At 42.2% G+C, this 16,954-nt stretch overlaps 1 protein-coding gene across 1 annotated transcript in view; it reads left to right on the top strand.

Annotated features, from left to right (window-relative positions):
* LOC147747125 (cytochrome P450 4B1-like) overlaps positions 1–16,954 on the top strand; it is a 353,249-nt gene that overhangs the window by 211,249 nt on the left and 125,046 nt on the right. Inside the window, exon 7 of the mRNA XM_086952384.1 lies at positions 3,577–3,689. Within this exon, the coding sequence (XP_086808510.1) occupies positions 3,577–3,689 (113 nt within the window). The remainder of the gene's footprint in view (positions 1–3,576; positions 3,690–16,954) is intronic.

Raw genomic sequence — 16,954 nt, forward strand, 5'->3', positions numbered from 1 at the left:
TTTAAGTGCGGGGTTCGGGGCGAAACCCTGAGCTACTCGCTTAGGAAACAGAGGGAGATTAGAAAGAAGGAAAAAGCTGAGATGAATAAATTGAGAGACCTTGAGATACAACTCATGCGGGCATGTAATGCGGGATTGGATACCGATAGCATTTTAAAAGACCTATTGGTGCACAAAGTCAGGATTCATCAGGGCTTTGCCACGAAACTCGCACAACAACTCACTGCATTTCATGCGGAGGTTTATGAAGTGGGGGAAAATTCAGGGAAACACTTGGCTAAACGTTTGCGGCAGAAGGCTGTGTTTTCCTCTATAGACAAAATAATGGATGACGCAGGGAAAACTGTTAATGACACTTCAGAGATATTAGAGGTGTTTCGAGGATTTTATTCTAGGCTCTACTCAGAGGATGGTGGGCCGGATCTCGCAGACAGGATATCGAAATTTATTGACTCCACTGCTAATGGTATTTTAGCAGTAGAGGAAAAGGAACAACTGGACCTACCTGTTTTGTGGGAAGAAATAGAGTCTTCCCTACTATCTTTACCATTGGGGAAGGGAGTAGGGCCTGACGCTATTCCTCTTGAATTTTTTAGACTTATTCGATTTATTTTAAAGTCTGAGTTAATTTCTTTATTCACAGGAGCACAACAGGGCACTTCTCCTCATTCGTGGCAAGAATCAACAATTACAGTTTTTGTTAAAAAGGATAAACCTCCCCTTCTTCCATCTTCTTTTCGCCCGATTTCATTAATAAATGCAGATAGTAAAAAATTTTCACAAATTCTAGCTTCCCGACTTTCTACTGTCATAACTCCATTGGTTTCCAAATTTCAACACGGTTTCATCCGCGCACGTGACACAACTGATCATATCCGGCGACTCATCACTTTTCTAGACTGGGCCCAGGCAACCCGATCAAATATTGGAATAATATTGTTAGATGCTGAAAAAGCTTTGGTTGCCTGGGCTTACTTATGGGATATTTTGGCCAGAAAAGGGTTCGGTGAGGGTTTTATAACTGCACTTAAAACTATGTATGTCACTCCTAAAGCACGCATTCGTATAAATTCACAGGTATCCTCTATTTTTTCAATCTTTCGGGGTACCCAACAGGGGTGCCCCTGTTCTCCTTTACTTTTTGCAGTTTATATTGATTCCGTAGGTAATTATCTTAATCTCGAAGAGAAGATTAAACCAGTTTGTCTGGCCTGTGTAAATTATCGGGCATTAGCATATGCTGACGAAATTGTTGTCGTCACAACCGATGTTCAGAATGCGGTGCCAGCAATTAATGATTTAGCGTCAGAGTTCGGGTTATTTTCAGGATATAAACTTAATTTGTCGAAAACCCAGATTTTATTCGCAGGGCATAATATGTTGATTAATTTCCCGACTGTCTCTGAGGTTACGTACCTTGGGATTAAAATCTTGCTCCCCGTATCAGGTATCCTGGATCTAAATATGAATCCAGTGCTAATCAAGATCAATTCCACATTGGAACGGCTAAATCATCTACACTTATCTCTGCATGGTAGGGTCAATGTTTTAAAAATGTTAATTCTACCTAAGGTTTTATACCTTTATCGTTCAATACCCTTGGAATTTTCCCCTACGTGCATTAGAAACTTAGAAAGGGCAACATCCAGATTCTTATGGGGTTATAAACAACATCTGAATGCTCTTAAAAAAATGATTCTTAGCAAAGAGTGTGGAGGATGGAATGTCCCGTACTTTCTGTTCTATTACTTTGCGGCAACTTTGCAATTCATTAGCCCGCTAATAATTGGGGAACGGGCACGAGTACCTGCCTGTAGCTCTCCCTCTATTTATGAGTTGATTTTAGGAGACGAAGCTAACTCCCATTTTCTTAAGATGACAGAGCCCAGTTACTATAAAAAGACGAAATTTAAGACGCTGAAAGCAGCATTTGTAGTGTGGCAAAAAATCCGGAAACACCTGAGACTAACAAAACTGAATGCATATACTCCTTTTGAAGCATCTGGCTTATTACCTTCTGCAATTTTCTGTGATCTATCGGCGATTAGGTGGAACTCAAAAGGCGTATGTTACTTGGGTGATTTGTTTTGCGGAGGCCAGTTGGCCTCTTTTCAGGAGTTACAGAGCAAATACTTTTTAAGTAAAAACTACTTTTTTAAGTTCCTTCAGATCCGTAGTTTTTTTCAAAATTCATCACTTGTCTCAGTTTTTAGCATGAACAAAGTCCCCCTTTTGGATCATTTGCAAAAAAAAACGCCAATAGGTACTCTTTATATATGTTTGATACAGGAATTCAGGGATGACTTAGCTGAATGTCAGGTGAGGTGGGTCAGCAAACTGGGGATATCCGATATAAATGTTTTTGTGTCAGTTAAACTTGCCTCCGAATGTTTAATAACTGGGATGATGAAATCTCAATATTTCATGCGTTTACATGATCTCTAGTACACTCCTAGCAAAGTTGTTAAATGGAGTACTACAACAGGGACAAAATTTAATCGCTGCGGCTTGTATGCAGCCGATGCTGTACATATGTTTTTTGGTTGCCCAAAGCTTGGAGAGTTCTTCAAACAAATTGAGAATTTTTGGGCTGCTGCTGTTGTAAAATCTAATATTAAAGTAACGGTAGAGATGGTATTAATTGGCTTAGATTCAGATATTTCAAGATCTAAACCTTTAACCGGTTTTCTTTTTATTTGTATGGGGGTAGCTCGAGCATGTATTACCAGGAAATGGATCAATACGGACCCCCTTCTTTTTTTAGCTGGAGGGAAAGATTATTATTGATGTATAATATTGAATCTGCTATGTATAGACTTAAGGGGGTTAAAAGAAGAGCTCTCGGTGCAAAAATGTGGGCGTTTATAACTGACTGGATTTAGACATTGTCAGATGCTGTCTATGTTAGTAGTGATATGCTCTTTTCTTTTTTATGATTATGTGATTGTCCATTGCTGTATTTCCTTGCATAAAATAAAAAAAAAAAAAAAGAATTAATCTAATGAATATAATGCAATCACTGTCAGCTAGTGTGTCCTGAGAAGGCAGTATTCTATAGGGACTAAACACTGTGAAATGGTGTGACACCTGGCTATCCAATGGGCAGTAAACTGGTTAACTAGAGAATTGTTTGGAAGAGTGTGATCGCGCAAGCAATAGGGATGCTAGTTGGATTTCTGGAAATACTAACAGTATAACACTCCTACCCCAATTCTTTATGATCACACTCTGAAACCAAAGCTATCTTCTGTATGATATAAGCTTAAGACATTTACTTCAACTCATGATACATCCCTGGTTACGTTGTTTTCATACTGGGCTTTTAGCTGCTGCTCCTGTACATGTGATTGTGGCATTGGCTAAGTGCACTGTCGTTCATTTTTTCTAATTCCTTTATTACTTAACTACAGTCAAACATAGGTATGCATACACAGGATGAACTATTCATAAAATGTTGGAAACATTCATAGGTGCTACCATGATTACCATTCTGTGCACTGAAACAAGAAGAGTAATAACACCCTTTGGGGCACTTTCATTTGGAGTGAGTATTGCATTTTTCTTTCCACTATGTAGGCAAAGTTATAGAACAGAGGAAAGAGTCTCTAAAGCAGCGAGTGGAGGTACCTGAGAACCTGGACAAGCCGAAACGACATTTGGATTTTTTGGATATACTTCTCAGTGCCAAAGTGAGTGTTGGACAGATATGCAGGATATTTCAGTAGAGCTGCTGAACATTTTATGTTAACATATGTATGGAAACCCCAAGTATCTGTCTTCTTGTCTTGTGTTAGTGCTCTAGGGGGCACTTCATGTCAAGGCAGCAAGGAAATCATGTGTGTGTAATAATGTGTGTAATAATGTACATTTCAAACCAGAAGCACCTTTTGGGAATGTTCAAGCCTACAAAGAGCAATACACTGTTTAACTCTGACATGTTTTGTTATGCATGGTCTATACCCTTTTCTTTCTACACACATTACCTCGTTCCCTTGGAAATTCAGGCAGTTGTTCCCCTTTTCAATCATGGTTTAGGCCTCGGCATTCCACCAAGAAAGAGCAGTCTCTGAAACAATCAGATTGCTGTTTGATTCTTCTAGATCTGTCTGCAGTTTTCAACACCATTTCTCACTCAGTTCTCCCCAAAAACTGAGCGAGGCCATTGTCTGCGGAGAAACCCTGACCTGGTTACAGTATTTTCTTGAGAATAGGAGGCAGGTTATTTCTATAGGTCTGTTCTCCTCAAAGGAAAAAACCTCAGACTTTTGGGTTTCCTCAAGTATCAGCATTGAGGCCTACCCTTTGCAATGTTTACTTATCCTCTAATGTCTCGTATCGATTTTTTTGGTATCGCTTCTACATCATATGCTCACGATACACAATTGGTTTTGTCTTTAGAAAAATAATCCTGGTGCTGAGATCAGTATTAAAGATTGTTTTAAACATTGTTATTTAAGTATCGTGCTCTCGATGGAGCTTAATTCCCTTAAATGTAATGCTGATAAGACGGAAATTCTTTTATTTGATCAGGATAGTTTATTCTCGTCTCAGTTGGAGAGGCCTGACCATCTCCTGTCTCCACCCACGATCTTGGCATCAAATTCAATTGCTCACTCTTTTTACTCTCAAGTAGTATCTGTCAATGGCACTTGTTTTTTCCTGATTAAATCATTACAGACATTTTTGAATACCTTCCTCTGACAGCAAGGAAGACTGTAGTCCTGGCACTTCACAATTAGACTACTGCAATAGCTTATATCTCGGAATTTCCATACCTCTATTACTTAAACTTCAAGCGGTCCAAAATGTTGCAGTCAGACTGGTTTTGAAACTTTCATGCAATAGCTCAGTTTCTCAGGGACTTTAGAAACAGCATTGGCTTCTGGTCCATAAATTGATTATTTTTAAGTCTCTGACTTTGGTCTTAATAGCCTTCCACCGCTGAGCCCCATTATATCTTTTTGAGTGTTTTAAACACTACAAGCCTTCAAGTACTTTGAGATTCTGCAACCTTAATTTCCTAGACAACCCTTTTTTTAGACACAAAACAAAGGGTGGAAATTCTCTCTCTCTTCTGGGGTCCAAATTCTGGAATCAGTTTCTAGTCCGTTTCAGATTTACCAACACTAAAACGGAATTCTAGAAACTTCTCAAAAACTGGCTTTTTTCTCTTTCCGATGATTCCTGCAAGCATCTAATCTACTGATTTCTTTGGTTCACTTAACTTCGTTCGGGTTCAAATACTGCCCTCCTCTGTGTAAGGTGATGGTTTACTATGCCTGTTGCTGAGCTAGCGCCAGGATGCTCCATCTTGAGTGATAGTGCGCTTTATACATGCCTCGTATAACATCAAATCATGTCATATATCATATCATGTTGAGTATTAAAGGGGTAACCCACAAAAAACTACCCGACCTGGGTCAGTATTGCAGTAGAATTAGTAAGTAGTCGCGGTAGCAACTCTTGTAGCGAAAAAGAAAATAATATAGCACTCACCACCCTTTCTTTTCGTTTGATGCATAAATCCAATGTAATTCTTGGATCATAAACATCTAATGCGATTCTAAGTCAAAGCATTTGTTATTGGCAACACAGTTGCTTAAGCATATAACAGTGCGATACGTATTTACAGTGCTCTTGATATAGGGAGAACATGGAAGGTTGGGAAACAAGTGATGAACGTGTGAGTGTAGGACAGGGAAAAGGTGTTGTGACATATATACATCAGTTGTACATAGTATAGAACCTTTCCGGCCTAACACAGATCAATTGTTCCTGAGTGTACACATAACTCTAATGAACATCCACTTTTTAGGGCTCGCCTGCTGATGCGCTCAAGAGCATAGCTGGCGAGCTATATTGTGGCTTAAACAGAGCTTAACCATCTCCGCGATTTGTTGCAGTGCCCGAGAGCGCGTGCACATCAAAGCCACCAGCCTCCTCAGGCATCTCAAGCTTCCCCCAGCCGGCATTTCTCCTCCCCTAATTATTCACTGCACGGCCGGCCGGCCAGCACATCAAAGGCTGCTGCTCCCGGCCCCTATTCTTCTCTTCTTGCCTCTCCCCGCCCCCCTTCCCACCACAGCAATGCTGAGGGCTTGTTTATATTGCAGCCTAACCATCTTGCACGCTGCTCTTGAAACAATAACCGTTGTTGGTCATGATATAATTAAACGCTCTAATTATTTTATCAGGGCCACACAGAATTTTAAGTCTTTTGCTGGCATTTTCGTTTTATGCTGATTGCTATTTTACACCTTTCACATGCTAGCGATTTGCTTTAAAGGAATACATTCATCCTGAATCCCGTTACTAGAGCTTTCTCCGCTTCTGCTATTTATGGGTTTTAGTTGAATTTCATTGATCTCTTTTACTAATGATTTATAAAAAGTGCCACCCACCACACAGCTCCACCTACACAGCTCCACCGATGCACACACCACACAGCTCCACCGATGCACCCACCACTAAGCATGGGCGAATTTTGCGGATCTCGCGTTCGCGAATTTTGCGGATTTGCGAACTCGCAATCCGCAAAATCCGCGAATTCCCGCGAATTTGCGGATTTTTTTTTTTTTGTGTTCGCCCGTGTTTCTGCCAGTTCGCGAGGGTTTTTACAATTTCGCAATTTGCGAACTTACCTGTCGGGTCGCAAGTTTTGCGAACTTGTTGTTTCTACGTGTCCAGCCTGTTTGGGACACTCTTCTTCATCACTGCCACTCTCTATCACCACTGCCACTCTCTGACTACTCATGCCACCCTCTGGCCCACCCATGCCACCCTCTGTTTCATCACCACACCCTCTGGTTGTCCAGTGTACATTATTTTCGGCAAAGCAAAGCACACCTTCCCTGCCTCAAGTGACCTGAATTAATTTGGGGCTGATTAATGTGTCACAGAATATTTTTTTAGCTGGCACCTGCTTCCTTAGTGCGCCCTGATTAGTGTTCTTTTGCACTTGCTAAGTGCTTTCATTGTTGCAAAATTAGTTACAACACCTGCCCTGCCCCAACTGACAATAATGAATTAGGGGCTGCTTAATGGATTTTAACTTCCAGCCTGGCTCCTGCTTGTCTCCCTTAGCTGTAATTCAGGACCTTTGTGGCATATGTGTAACTATTCTGAGGTTCAGAGCAGGGTCACATAATAGTTGCAACTGGCAACTGAACTCTGGAGGGGCCCCTCAGGAAGCACTACAGGAAATGGCTACTAATGATGAGCCTGAACTTTTGAACCTGGCAAGTAGTTTCAGTTTTGCTAAGATCGTATTTCTGCAATTTAGCACTTATTCGCGGGGCGCGAAGTTGTACTGGGAAGCCGCGAACTCACGCGAACAGTGCGAGCAGTGCGAGCAAAATCCGCTGCTCGCGGATTTGCGGATTTTGCGGGAGATTCGCGAATCTCGCGGATTGCGAATTTCCCGAAAATCCGCAAAATCCGCGAGCGAAACGGATTTTCCGCCCATACCTACCCACCACACAGCTCCACCGAGGCACCCACCACACAGCTCCACAGATGCACCCACCACACAGCTCCACAGATGCACCCACCACCCAGCTCCACTGATGCACCCACCACACAGCTCCACTGATGCACCCACCACACAGCTCCACTGATGCACCCACCACACAGCTCCACTGATGCACCCACCACCCAGCTCCACCGATGAACCCACCACACAGCTCTACCGACACATCTCCACCGATGCAACCACCACACAGCTCCACTGACACAGCTCTACCGATGCACCCACCACACAGCTCCACTGATGCAACCACCACACAGTTCCACCGACACAGCTCCACTGAAGCACCCACCACAGAGCTCCAAAGATAACCCCACCACACAGCTCCACTGATGCACACAAGACACAGCTCCACTGAGACACCCACCACACAGCTCCACCTATGCACCCACCACACAGCTCCACCAAGGCACCCACCATACAGCTCCACCGATGCACCCACCACACAGTTCCACCGATGCACCCACCACACAGCTCCACCGAGGCACCCACCACACAGCTCCACCAAGGCACCCACCACACAGCTCCACCGATGCACCCACCACATAGCTCCACCGAGGCACCCACCATACAGCTCCACCGATGCACCCACCACACAGTTCCACCGATGCACCCACCACACAGCTCCACCGATGCACCCACCACACAGCTCCACAGATGCACCCACCACACAGCTCCACAGATGCCCCCACCACACAGCTCCACCGATGCACCCAGCACACAGCTCCACCGATGCACCCACCACACAACTCCACCGAGGCACCCACCACACAGCTCCACCGAGGCACCCACCACCCAGCTCCACCGATGCACCCACCACACAGCTCCACCGACACACCTCCACCGATGCACCCACCACACAGCTCCACTGATGCAACCACCACACAGCTCCACCCACACAGCTCCACCGAGGCACCCACTATACAGCTCCACCAAGGCACCCACCACACAGCTCCACCGATGCACCCACCAAACAGCTCCACCGAGGCACCCACCACACAGCTCCACAGATACACCCACCACACAGCTCCACAGATGCATCTACCACACAGCTGCACAGATGCATCCACCACACAGCTCCACAGAAGCACCAACCACACAGCTCCACCGATGCACCCACCACACAGCTCCGCCGATGCACCCACCACACAGCTCCGCCGAGGCACCCACCACACAGCTCCGCTGAGGCACCCACCACACAGCTCTGCCGAGGCACCCACCACACAGCTCCACCGATGCACCCACCACACAGCTCCACTGATACACGAACTAAGCTCCACCGATGCACCCACCACACAGCTCCACCAATGCACCCACTAAGCTCCACCGATTCACCCACCACACAGCTCCACCGATGCACCCACCACACAGCTCCACTGATGCACCCACCACCCAGCTCCACCGATGCACCCACCACCCAGCTCCACCAATGCACCCACCACACAGCTCCGTCGAGGCACCCACCACACAGCTCCACCAATGCACCCACCACACAGCTCCACCTACAGAGCTCCACCGATGCACCCACCACACAGCTCCACCGATGCACCCACCACACAGCTCCACCGACACAGCTCCACCGATGCACCCCCCACACAGCTACGCCGAGGCACCCACCACACAGCTCCACTGATGCACCCACCACACAGCTCCACTGATGCACCAACTAAGCTCCACCGGTGCACCCACCCCTCAGCTCCACCAATGCACCCACTAAGCTCCACCGATGTACCCACCACACAGCTCCGCCGATGCACCCACCACACAGCTCCGCCGATGCACCCACCACACAGCTCCGCCGATGCACCCACCACACAGCTCCGCCGAGGCACCCAGCACACAGCTCCACCAATGCACCCACCACACAGCTCCACCGATGCTCCAACTAAGCTCCACCAATGCACCCACCACACAGCTCCACCAATGCACCCACTAAGCTCCACCGATGCACACACCACTCAGCGCAACCACAGCAACACTCAGCGCAACCACAGCATCACTCAGCGCAACTACAGCATCACTCAGCGCAACCACAGCATCACTCAGCACAACCACAGCATCACAGGTTCAAATATGTTCTTTCTATGTTTCAAGCTGTTTTCAAGCTTTCACGCTTTATTACAAATCACAAAAAGATGTTAATGTTTCACTTCTGTTCTTTGATTTTCGTCACAATAAAAAACACTGAACATAATCTTCACAAAAGTTATTTACAAAAGTTTAAGCTATTGCCATTACAAATTAAATAAATTATTTAAGTATTAATTATTTAAAAAAATTAAAAGCCATTGTTATTTGTAATATTAATACATCTAAGTCACGTAAATACAAAAGATGTTGCGTTACAAATGCTATAGGTGTCACATATGCGAAAGTTATAACTATTGGCATTGTAAATGACAAAGCTATTAATTTAGCTATTTTAAAAAAACACATAAATAAAAAAATTCATTTATAAGACCAATAGCTCAATCTTTCCTAATGCGAGCCCTATTGCATTTCCAATGCTTGTTAGAGAAATCTGTCATCAGAGCTTGTAATGAAAATGTGTGTTGTCAACGTTTCTACCCCCAGAAAGGAGGGTTAATTCAGCCCTCACTGTGGGGTCTTCATTAGGACAAGGCTGAGAAGAGCATTCGGGAGAACAGCAGGGCTACTCCACTGTGCAGTCAAAAGAAAAGGGCTCGTGGGTGGCTCTGGGTCAACAATAGATAGAGACAAACTTCTGCAGAGGTAAATCAATCGCTCGCAGTGGGAACAAATCCAATAATTCTGAATGCTATATTATTTTTCTTTTTGCTAGAAAAGTTGCTACCAGGACCACTTATTGTACTGATATATCATATCATGTCATGTTAGAAATAGGTAACGCTGTGGGAGGTGAAGGGTTTACTTTGCTCAGGACTTGAGTGTAGCAATGGTTAGGTTTGGAGGTGGGACGTAGGACAGTTTGGGCTCATATCACCTTTGTACACCATTTGTTAAGGAGATTATATAGGCTGGAACCACTTTGGGTTATGGCATGAGGATCCATTTTAATGAGACTACTACCATGAAAAAACTCTCTAAGGCCTGTACTACACTTTGCGGTATCTTTAAGGGATGTATGTCGTTACAACGTATACTTTTACAACGCATACCTTTACAACGCCTTTTTGTACACCGCAACATCCATTACAACGCATTCCATTACAACGCATGCCATTACAACGAATTCTTTGAAACTATCTTTTCAACGCATTCCACTACAACACATACTACATTTACAACGCATACCATTACAACGCATACCATTACATTGTATGTATGGTAAGTATTGGATAGTGTAGGGGTAAAAATTACTATTCTAACTCCAGGGGGTGCAACAGTAGGGTAAGTGTTGGATAGTGTAGGAGTAAAAATTACTATTCTAACTCCAGGGGGTGCAACAGTAGGGTAAGTATTGGATAGTGTAGGGGTAAAAATTACTATTCTAACTCCGGGGGTGCAACAGTAGGGTAAGTGTTGGATAGTGTAGGTATGCATTGTAATGGTATGCGTTGTAATGACTGCATTGTAATGACATGCGCTGTAGTGGTATGCGTTGTAGTGACATGCATTGTAATGGTTGCGTTGTAATGGCATGCGTTGTAATGGTTGCGTTGTAATGGCATGCGTTGTAATGGATGTTGCGTTGTAAAAGTTTTGTTGTAAAGGTAGTGCGTTGTAAAAGTTGCGTTGTAAGTGTTGTTTCCCATCTTTAAGCAGTACAGCAGTAGTACTACTCACGTACTACAAAATTCTATTCAAAAACCTACATACAGAATCCTCCATGTCCACGACTCCTATCTTTTCTTGTAGAAATGTCTTCCCTAATTGCAGAGATCTCCACACAAATACTCTTACGATTTTGCAGTACAAATGGGGGGGGGGGGATTTGCTGGGAAATGTGGAATACATACAACATAATTTGAGGAATTTAGGAAGGGGTAAGCAGGGGCTAAGGGGGGTTAAGAAGGGGCTTAACTCACAGCTCAGACTGCCATGAGTGCCAAAGTGCCATGTGGCGCACATACATATTTCAGGGGTGCAACAGGGTGTCCTTTTGACACCCTTGGACCCTTGAGATTGCATTCGCAATTTTCAAGTACCTAATGGGTACTCCCAAATTGCGAATGTCTTCCGATTCATTCCTATGGTCCTCAAGGCCCATAGGAATGAATGGGAAGGTATTCCTTAATTGCGAATCGCAATTTGCGATCCGCAATTAAGGAATATTAAAAAATCGCAATTAATATTGTGATTCCTACATACATTCCATTTTGCGAGTCCTTAATAGCGGTTCACGAAAAATCATTATTAAGTAACTTGCGAAACAGGTTTTTAATACATATGCCCCTTAGATCTATAATCACGGAATGGGTGCGCACAGACAGATTGGCTAATGTACTTTCGGCACTATAGTGGTAGAGCACATTTAACCGCACTACACATAGGTCTTCCCGCCAATGATTCATAGTTACCTTGGCACTCTGCTTTTGTATGGGTCATGCAGCCAACATTTTATCCCCTTTTCTCTTCTCTTGTGTTAGTTCACACCTGGAAACCCTTTTTTGGATTGTCTTTGTGCATCTGTTTTATCTGTTGTTGGAACACTTCCATTTGCTGCTATTCATTGGCTCTCATCTCATAGGCATCTTGCAAGGAGTCTTAGGAAGAAAATGGCAAGTCCACCACTCTCCATTAGAGGGAGCAACAGGATAGGAAAGATAGAAAAACTCTCTGTATTAGGTGGCTTGTCTCGTAGTAGTTACATGAATATGCCACTCTTGCTCGTGCTCACTCCTAAACATGTTGTTAAAGGGACCGCACTCTCCACTCGTACATCTAGTCTGACTGATGCTTTGTAACGGACTGCAGGTACCAATCCCAGAAAGTGCGTGGAGACCTTCCCCAAGCTCAGGAGTACCTGGAGATGCTGACAAGTGGCGATTGCCGCAAAAAAGCAATAGTGGCTGTAGGTGAAGCAGTAAGCTGGCTTCTCCATATAGAGGCATGGCGAAGGGAAACATGAGGGGAAGAAGGAACAAAACAAAGATGCAGAGAAACACCATTCTCTGTATAGGAAGTGAGCATGCGGGAGCTATACAACTTAGCGGTTAGGAGACAACTTTTTCTACTACCGGGCTGCTTAAATCAGGCAGCATACAGTCCTTCTGCTACTTTGATTGTCTGCCTGATCTGTAAGTCCCGGGTCCTACATCTGAGCCCTAGCCGCTCATGACGGTGCCTCCACAGATTCCAAAACTCTGGAGTTTCCCCCTTTCTGCTTACGAAGGTTGTTCCTTTACACAGTTTATCAGACTCTCGCTTGTTCTTCCCATGAGTCATGACACTTGGGTAGCAGCCCCGGTATACTGGTCAAAGCCTGTTCTTAGGGCTGGATCAACCACCCAGGATCGGATAGTCATGCTGACTCTGTTGGGGCTAAAGTTTATTTTATCTAACATATTTGAGAAATGCTTGCTTTTTGACCTGACCCTGTTTCACATGCTCATTTAGCATTCGCTCCAGATACCACCTAAAAATCAGTCAGTGCGCTAATCCTCAAGTAGACAATATTCCACTCCAGGTTTGGAACACTGACAAGCAACAACAATTGCTTGTGTGTTTTCACTGAGGAAGTGGCGTGTTTTAAGTAATCATGTACTACAATTGGCGTGTTTTAAGTAATCATTCTAACTCAAGTACCCCAAAAAATGGAGAAAGCCCACAAATTTGAGAGTAGGGGCCGAAGTTACTATTCTTACTACAGTCCTAACAACATTTGGGAAAATTGGGGGGGGGGGGCAATAGTATTCTAACTTCAGCAAAATAAAAATTGTGGAGAGTGTATACTTTTGGGGTATGTTTACTGATCTAACTCCACCCTAAAATACATTTGGGAAGAGTGTTTTCTCTGAGGAAGTGCATCTATTTGGGGTGTTTTAAATAACCATTCTAATGCAAGTACCGCAAATATTGGAAAATGTCCACAAATCTGATTGTGGGGATCTGAAGTACTATTCTAACTACAGTCCTATCAAAAATGTTGGATCATTAACATATTTGTGTGTGGGGGGAGGAGACATTTACTATTCTAATTCAAGCAAAGCAAAAATTAGAGAGAATGCATACAATTTGGGAAGGTGCATATAAATGGGTGTTCAGATTTATCATTCTAACTCTAGTTGCTCAGTCATTTGGGAAAGTCCATAAACTTAGGGCCCGATTCACAGAATGAACTTAAGACTCAATCCTAAACTTACTACTATTTTGGTATTCACAGAATGCACTTACTACTTTTGGTATTCACAGAATGAACTTACTACTTTTGGTATTCACAGAAGTTAGGATTTTGTCTTAAGTTTGTCTTAGGACAAAGTTAAGACAGACTTAAGACAGACTTAAGACAGACTTAAATTAGGATTTTGTCTTAAGTCTGTCTTAAGTGTGTCTTAAGTCTCTCTTAAGTCTGTCTTAAGTTTGTCTTAAGACAAACTTAAGACAAAATCCTAACTTCTGTGAATACCAAAAGTAGTAAGTTCATTCTGTGAATGCAAAAAGTAGTAAGTGCATTCTGTGAATACCAAAATAGTAGTAAGTTTAGGATTGAGTCTAAAGTTCATTCTGTGAATCGGGCCCCAAGTGTGGTCAGATTTACTCCGGAAAATTGCATGTATTTGAGGGAGTTTACTATTCTAACTTCAGTCCTCATAAGATATGGGAAAGAGCCTATATTTGTAGGGTCATAATTACTATTCTAACTCTAGTCCCAGATAAAGTGTGAAAAGTGCATATAATTAGAAGAAACTCTGCAACACAGCCAAAAGGCTGATCAGAGAATTCCCTCTTTGCTTATGTGATACTCAGCAATCCCTTCACAGGCTGTGATGTGGAACAAAGCAATAAGGGTATATCCTGGGGAAGCAAGTGCCTAACACTAGAATAACGGAAACAGTGAACAGGAGATGCCAGTAGTGGCTACTGTAAGCATACTTATCACCACAGAGGTTCTAATATATTTGTAAATAAAAATGTTCTTTCTCAAATGTAAAATAATAATATTCACTAAAACAAAATTAAGAATGCATGTTTTAATTGAATGAAAGTTAACTTTAAAACATAACTATTAGCTTAATCAATGATTCCCAAAATATATTCCATCAGTGAAAATTATCAAATTTACAATACTAATTTAAAAATATAAATATCAATAATATACCACATTATGTATGCTAAATATTATTCCTTATAATAATAATAAACTGCCCATCCAAAACCCCCTAAAACATCTACTCTTTTGCAATCTACAATCAAAAATTACATCTACAATTAAATGAACCACAGTTATTTGTATATATTATTTTGAATTCTGAAATAAAAGTATAACAATTTGCAGTAATTAAATATTTTAAAAGTATTCCTTTAGTATTAGTTGATATATCATTAAAATGAAACACTACCCACCCAATCACCCAATAACCCAACCGCACAAACTCAAAATTAAGATACCTTAAAAAGGATATTTTATAAGCCAATAATGTAATGTACAAAATAAAATGAATAACATTAAACATTGATAACACTTATCACAGTTATTAAAGTTATATTTTGAATTAATAGTTTTTATAACACACTACTCAATCAATCCTCCAACAACCTCAAAAAATGTACAAATCCTATAAAAATTATGAAAATTCAATAATAATGTAGCATTTATTTTGATATATAATGTACTACAAAAGGATTGAATAATGTCATAGTGTATTATATTGTAAACATCAATATTGTTTACAAATATAGAAAAATATTCTTACTCTTGATATTATGGTCCACAATATTTTTCTAGTGATGATATCTCGACCATAATATTTTTGTCAAATTCTGCCTTGGAGTCGATATTCAATATCTACATGTTAAAGAGGATGGCAGTTGTACTGGGGATTGACTAAAATAAAGTAGAGTGCAAAAGTAGTAACAAAAAAGTAGAGGCAATAATGTTTTAAAAATGCGCAAGTTCTAGTACAAAAGGCATTAATGCTGATATAAAATATTATATTTTTCCTGTTATTTTGTGCGTGTCTTACCCATTTGTTATTATCATGGTTTTGCTCACAAGGCTGGGAAGATGGCCCATGTTTGTTCCCTGTTCCGGCCGTCTTTTTTGTTTGCTATTTGGGGTTTCTGAAACCATACAATTTCCTTTTTGTTCTACTCCAATGCAGGGCACGTCCTTTACTCCTTCATCATCCTAGTGTTTACCCTTGTCCCCAAAATGTGACCTTCCTCTTAACCCTTTTCCCCCAAATCCCTACCTGATCACCTCTCCTGATAGCTTGTTAGTATGCACCTCTACCATGGTGCCATTATACTGCACCTTTGGTGCCATTAAATTCCACAAAGTCCCCATTATTGTACTCACATGCTCTGTCTTTGATTTAGGCCTTTCCCATCCTTCTCTTTCACAGAGCCATCACTCAGCGTGTTTTCATGCATTTTCACTCTATGGCTTTTTAGTAGGTGAAATTTACATATATATTTTTTTTTAATGCCAAATGAGTAAGGGTGGTAGAGAGAGAAAGAGAGAGAGAGAGAGAGAGAGAGAGGGAGGAATAAAGATGTAGAGTTAGAGATTGAGAGTGAGACAGGCAAAGAAAAAAAGAGAGCCAGACTATGAAGGAGACAAGCTAGATAAAACTGAGCTGCACAGAATATGTCCTTATAATAAAATAAGCATAGTTAAGTAATTGCACATTCTGGCATCATGCTTCTCCTCTTTATGACTTTTCCTTTTGATTTAAGGCTTGTGGTTGAGTCACGGAATTGTGCCATTGTGTCCGAGATATGTGAAACTTGACAAATCTGTAGCAGTAATCACAGAAACCACATCAACAATCTAATCCCACAAAATTGACCCTTAGATGACAGGACAAGATAGCTCTAGAACCTATTTACTTATGAGAATGCTCTCACGGTTTCCACTAAAGCCAATCCTCATATGACAAGACAGCTGTAGCATCAACTAGAGCCTGTCCACTTGTAACAAGGCTTCTCTGCTGTCCACAGATACCTACCTGCTATGTGTCCATAGAAGACTATCAGTATATGATGAATCCTGTGGTGTTCACTAGAGGCTATCTATGTATGACAAGACTACTCTGGTATCCACTTTAGCACGTCTGCTTGTGACAAGACTTCTCTATTACCCACAGAAGCATACTTGCTTTTGACAAGACTTCACTAGTACCCAAAGAAGTATACCTGCTTATGAAAAGTCCCCTGTGCTGTTCACTAGAAACTATCCATGTATAACCAGACTTCTCTAGTACCCACAGAAGTATGCCTTAGTACCCACAGAAGTATACCTGCTTATGACAACACTCCTGTGGTGTTCTCTAGAGACTATCC

The sequence above is a fragment of the Lissotriton vulgaris genome, chromosome 1_1 (assembly GCF_964263255.1).
Source record: "Lissotriton vulgaris chromosome 1_1, aLisVul1.2, whole genome shotgun sequence".
NCBI classification, from domain to species: Eukaryota; Metazoa; Chordata; class Amphibia; order Caudata; family Salamandridae; genus Lissotriton; species Lissotriton vulgaris.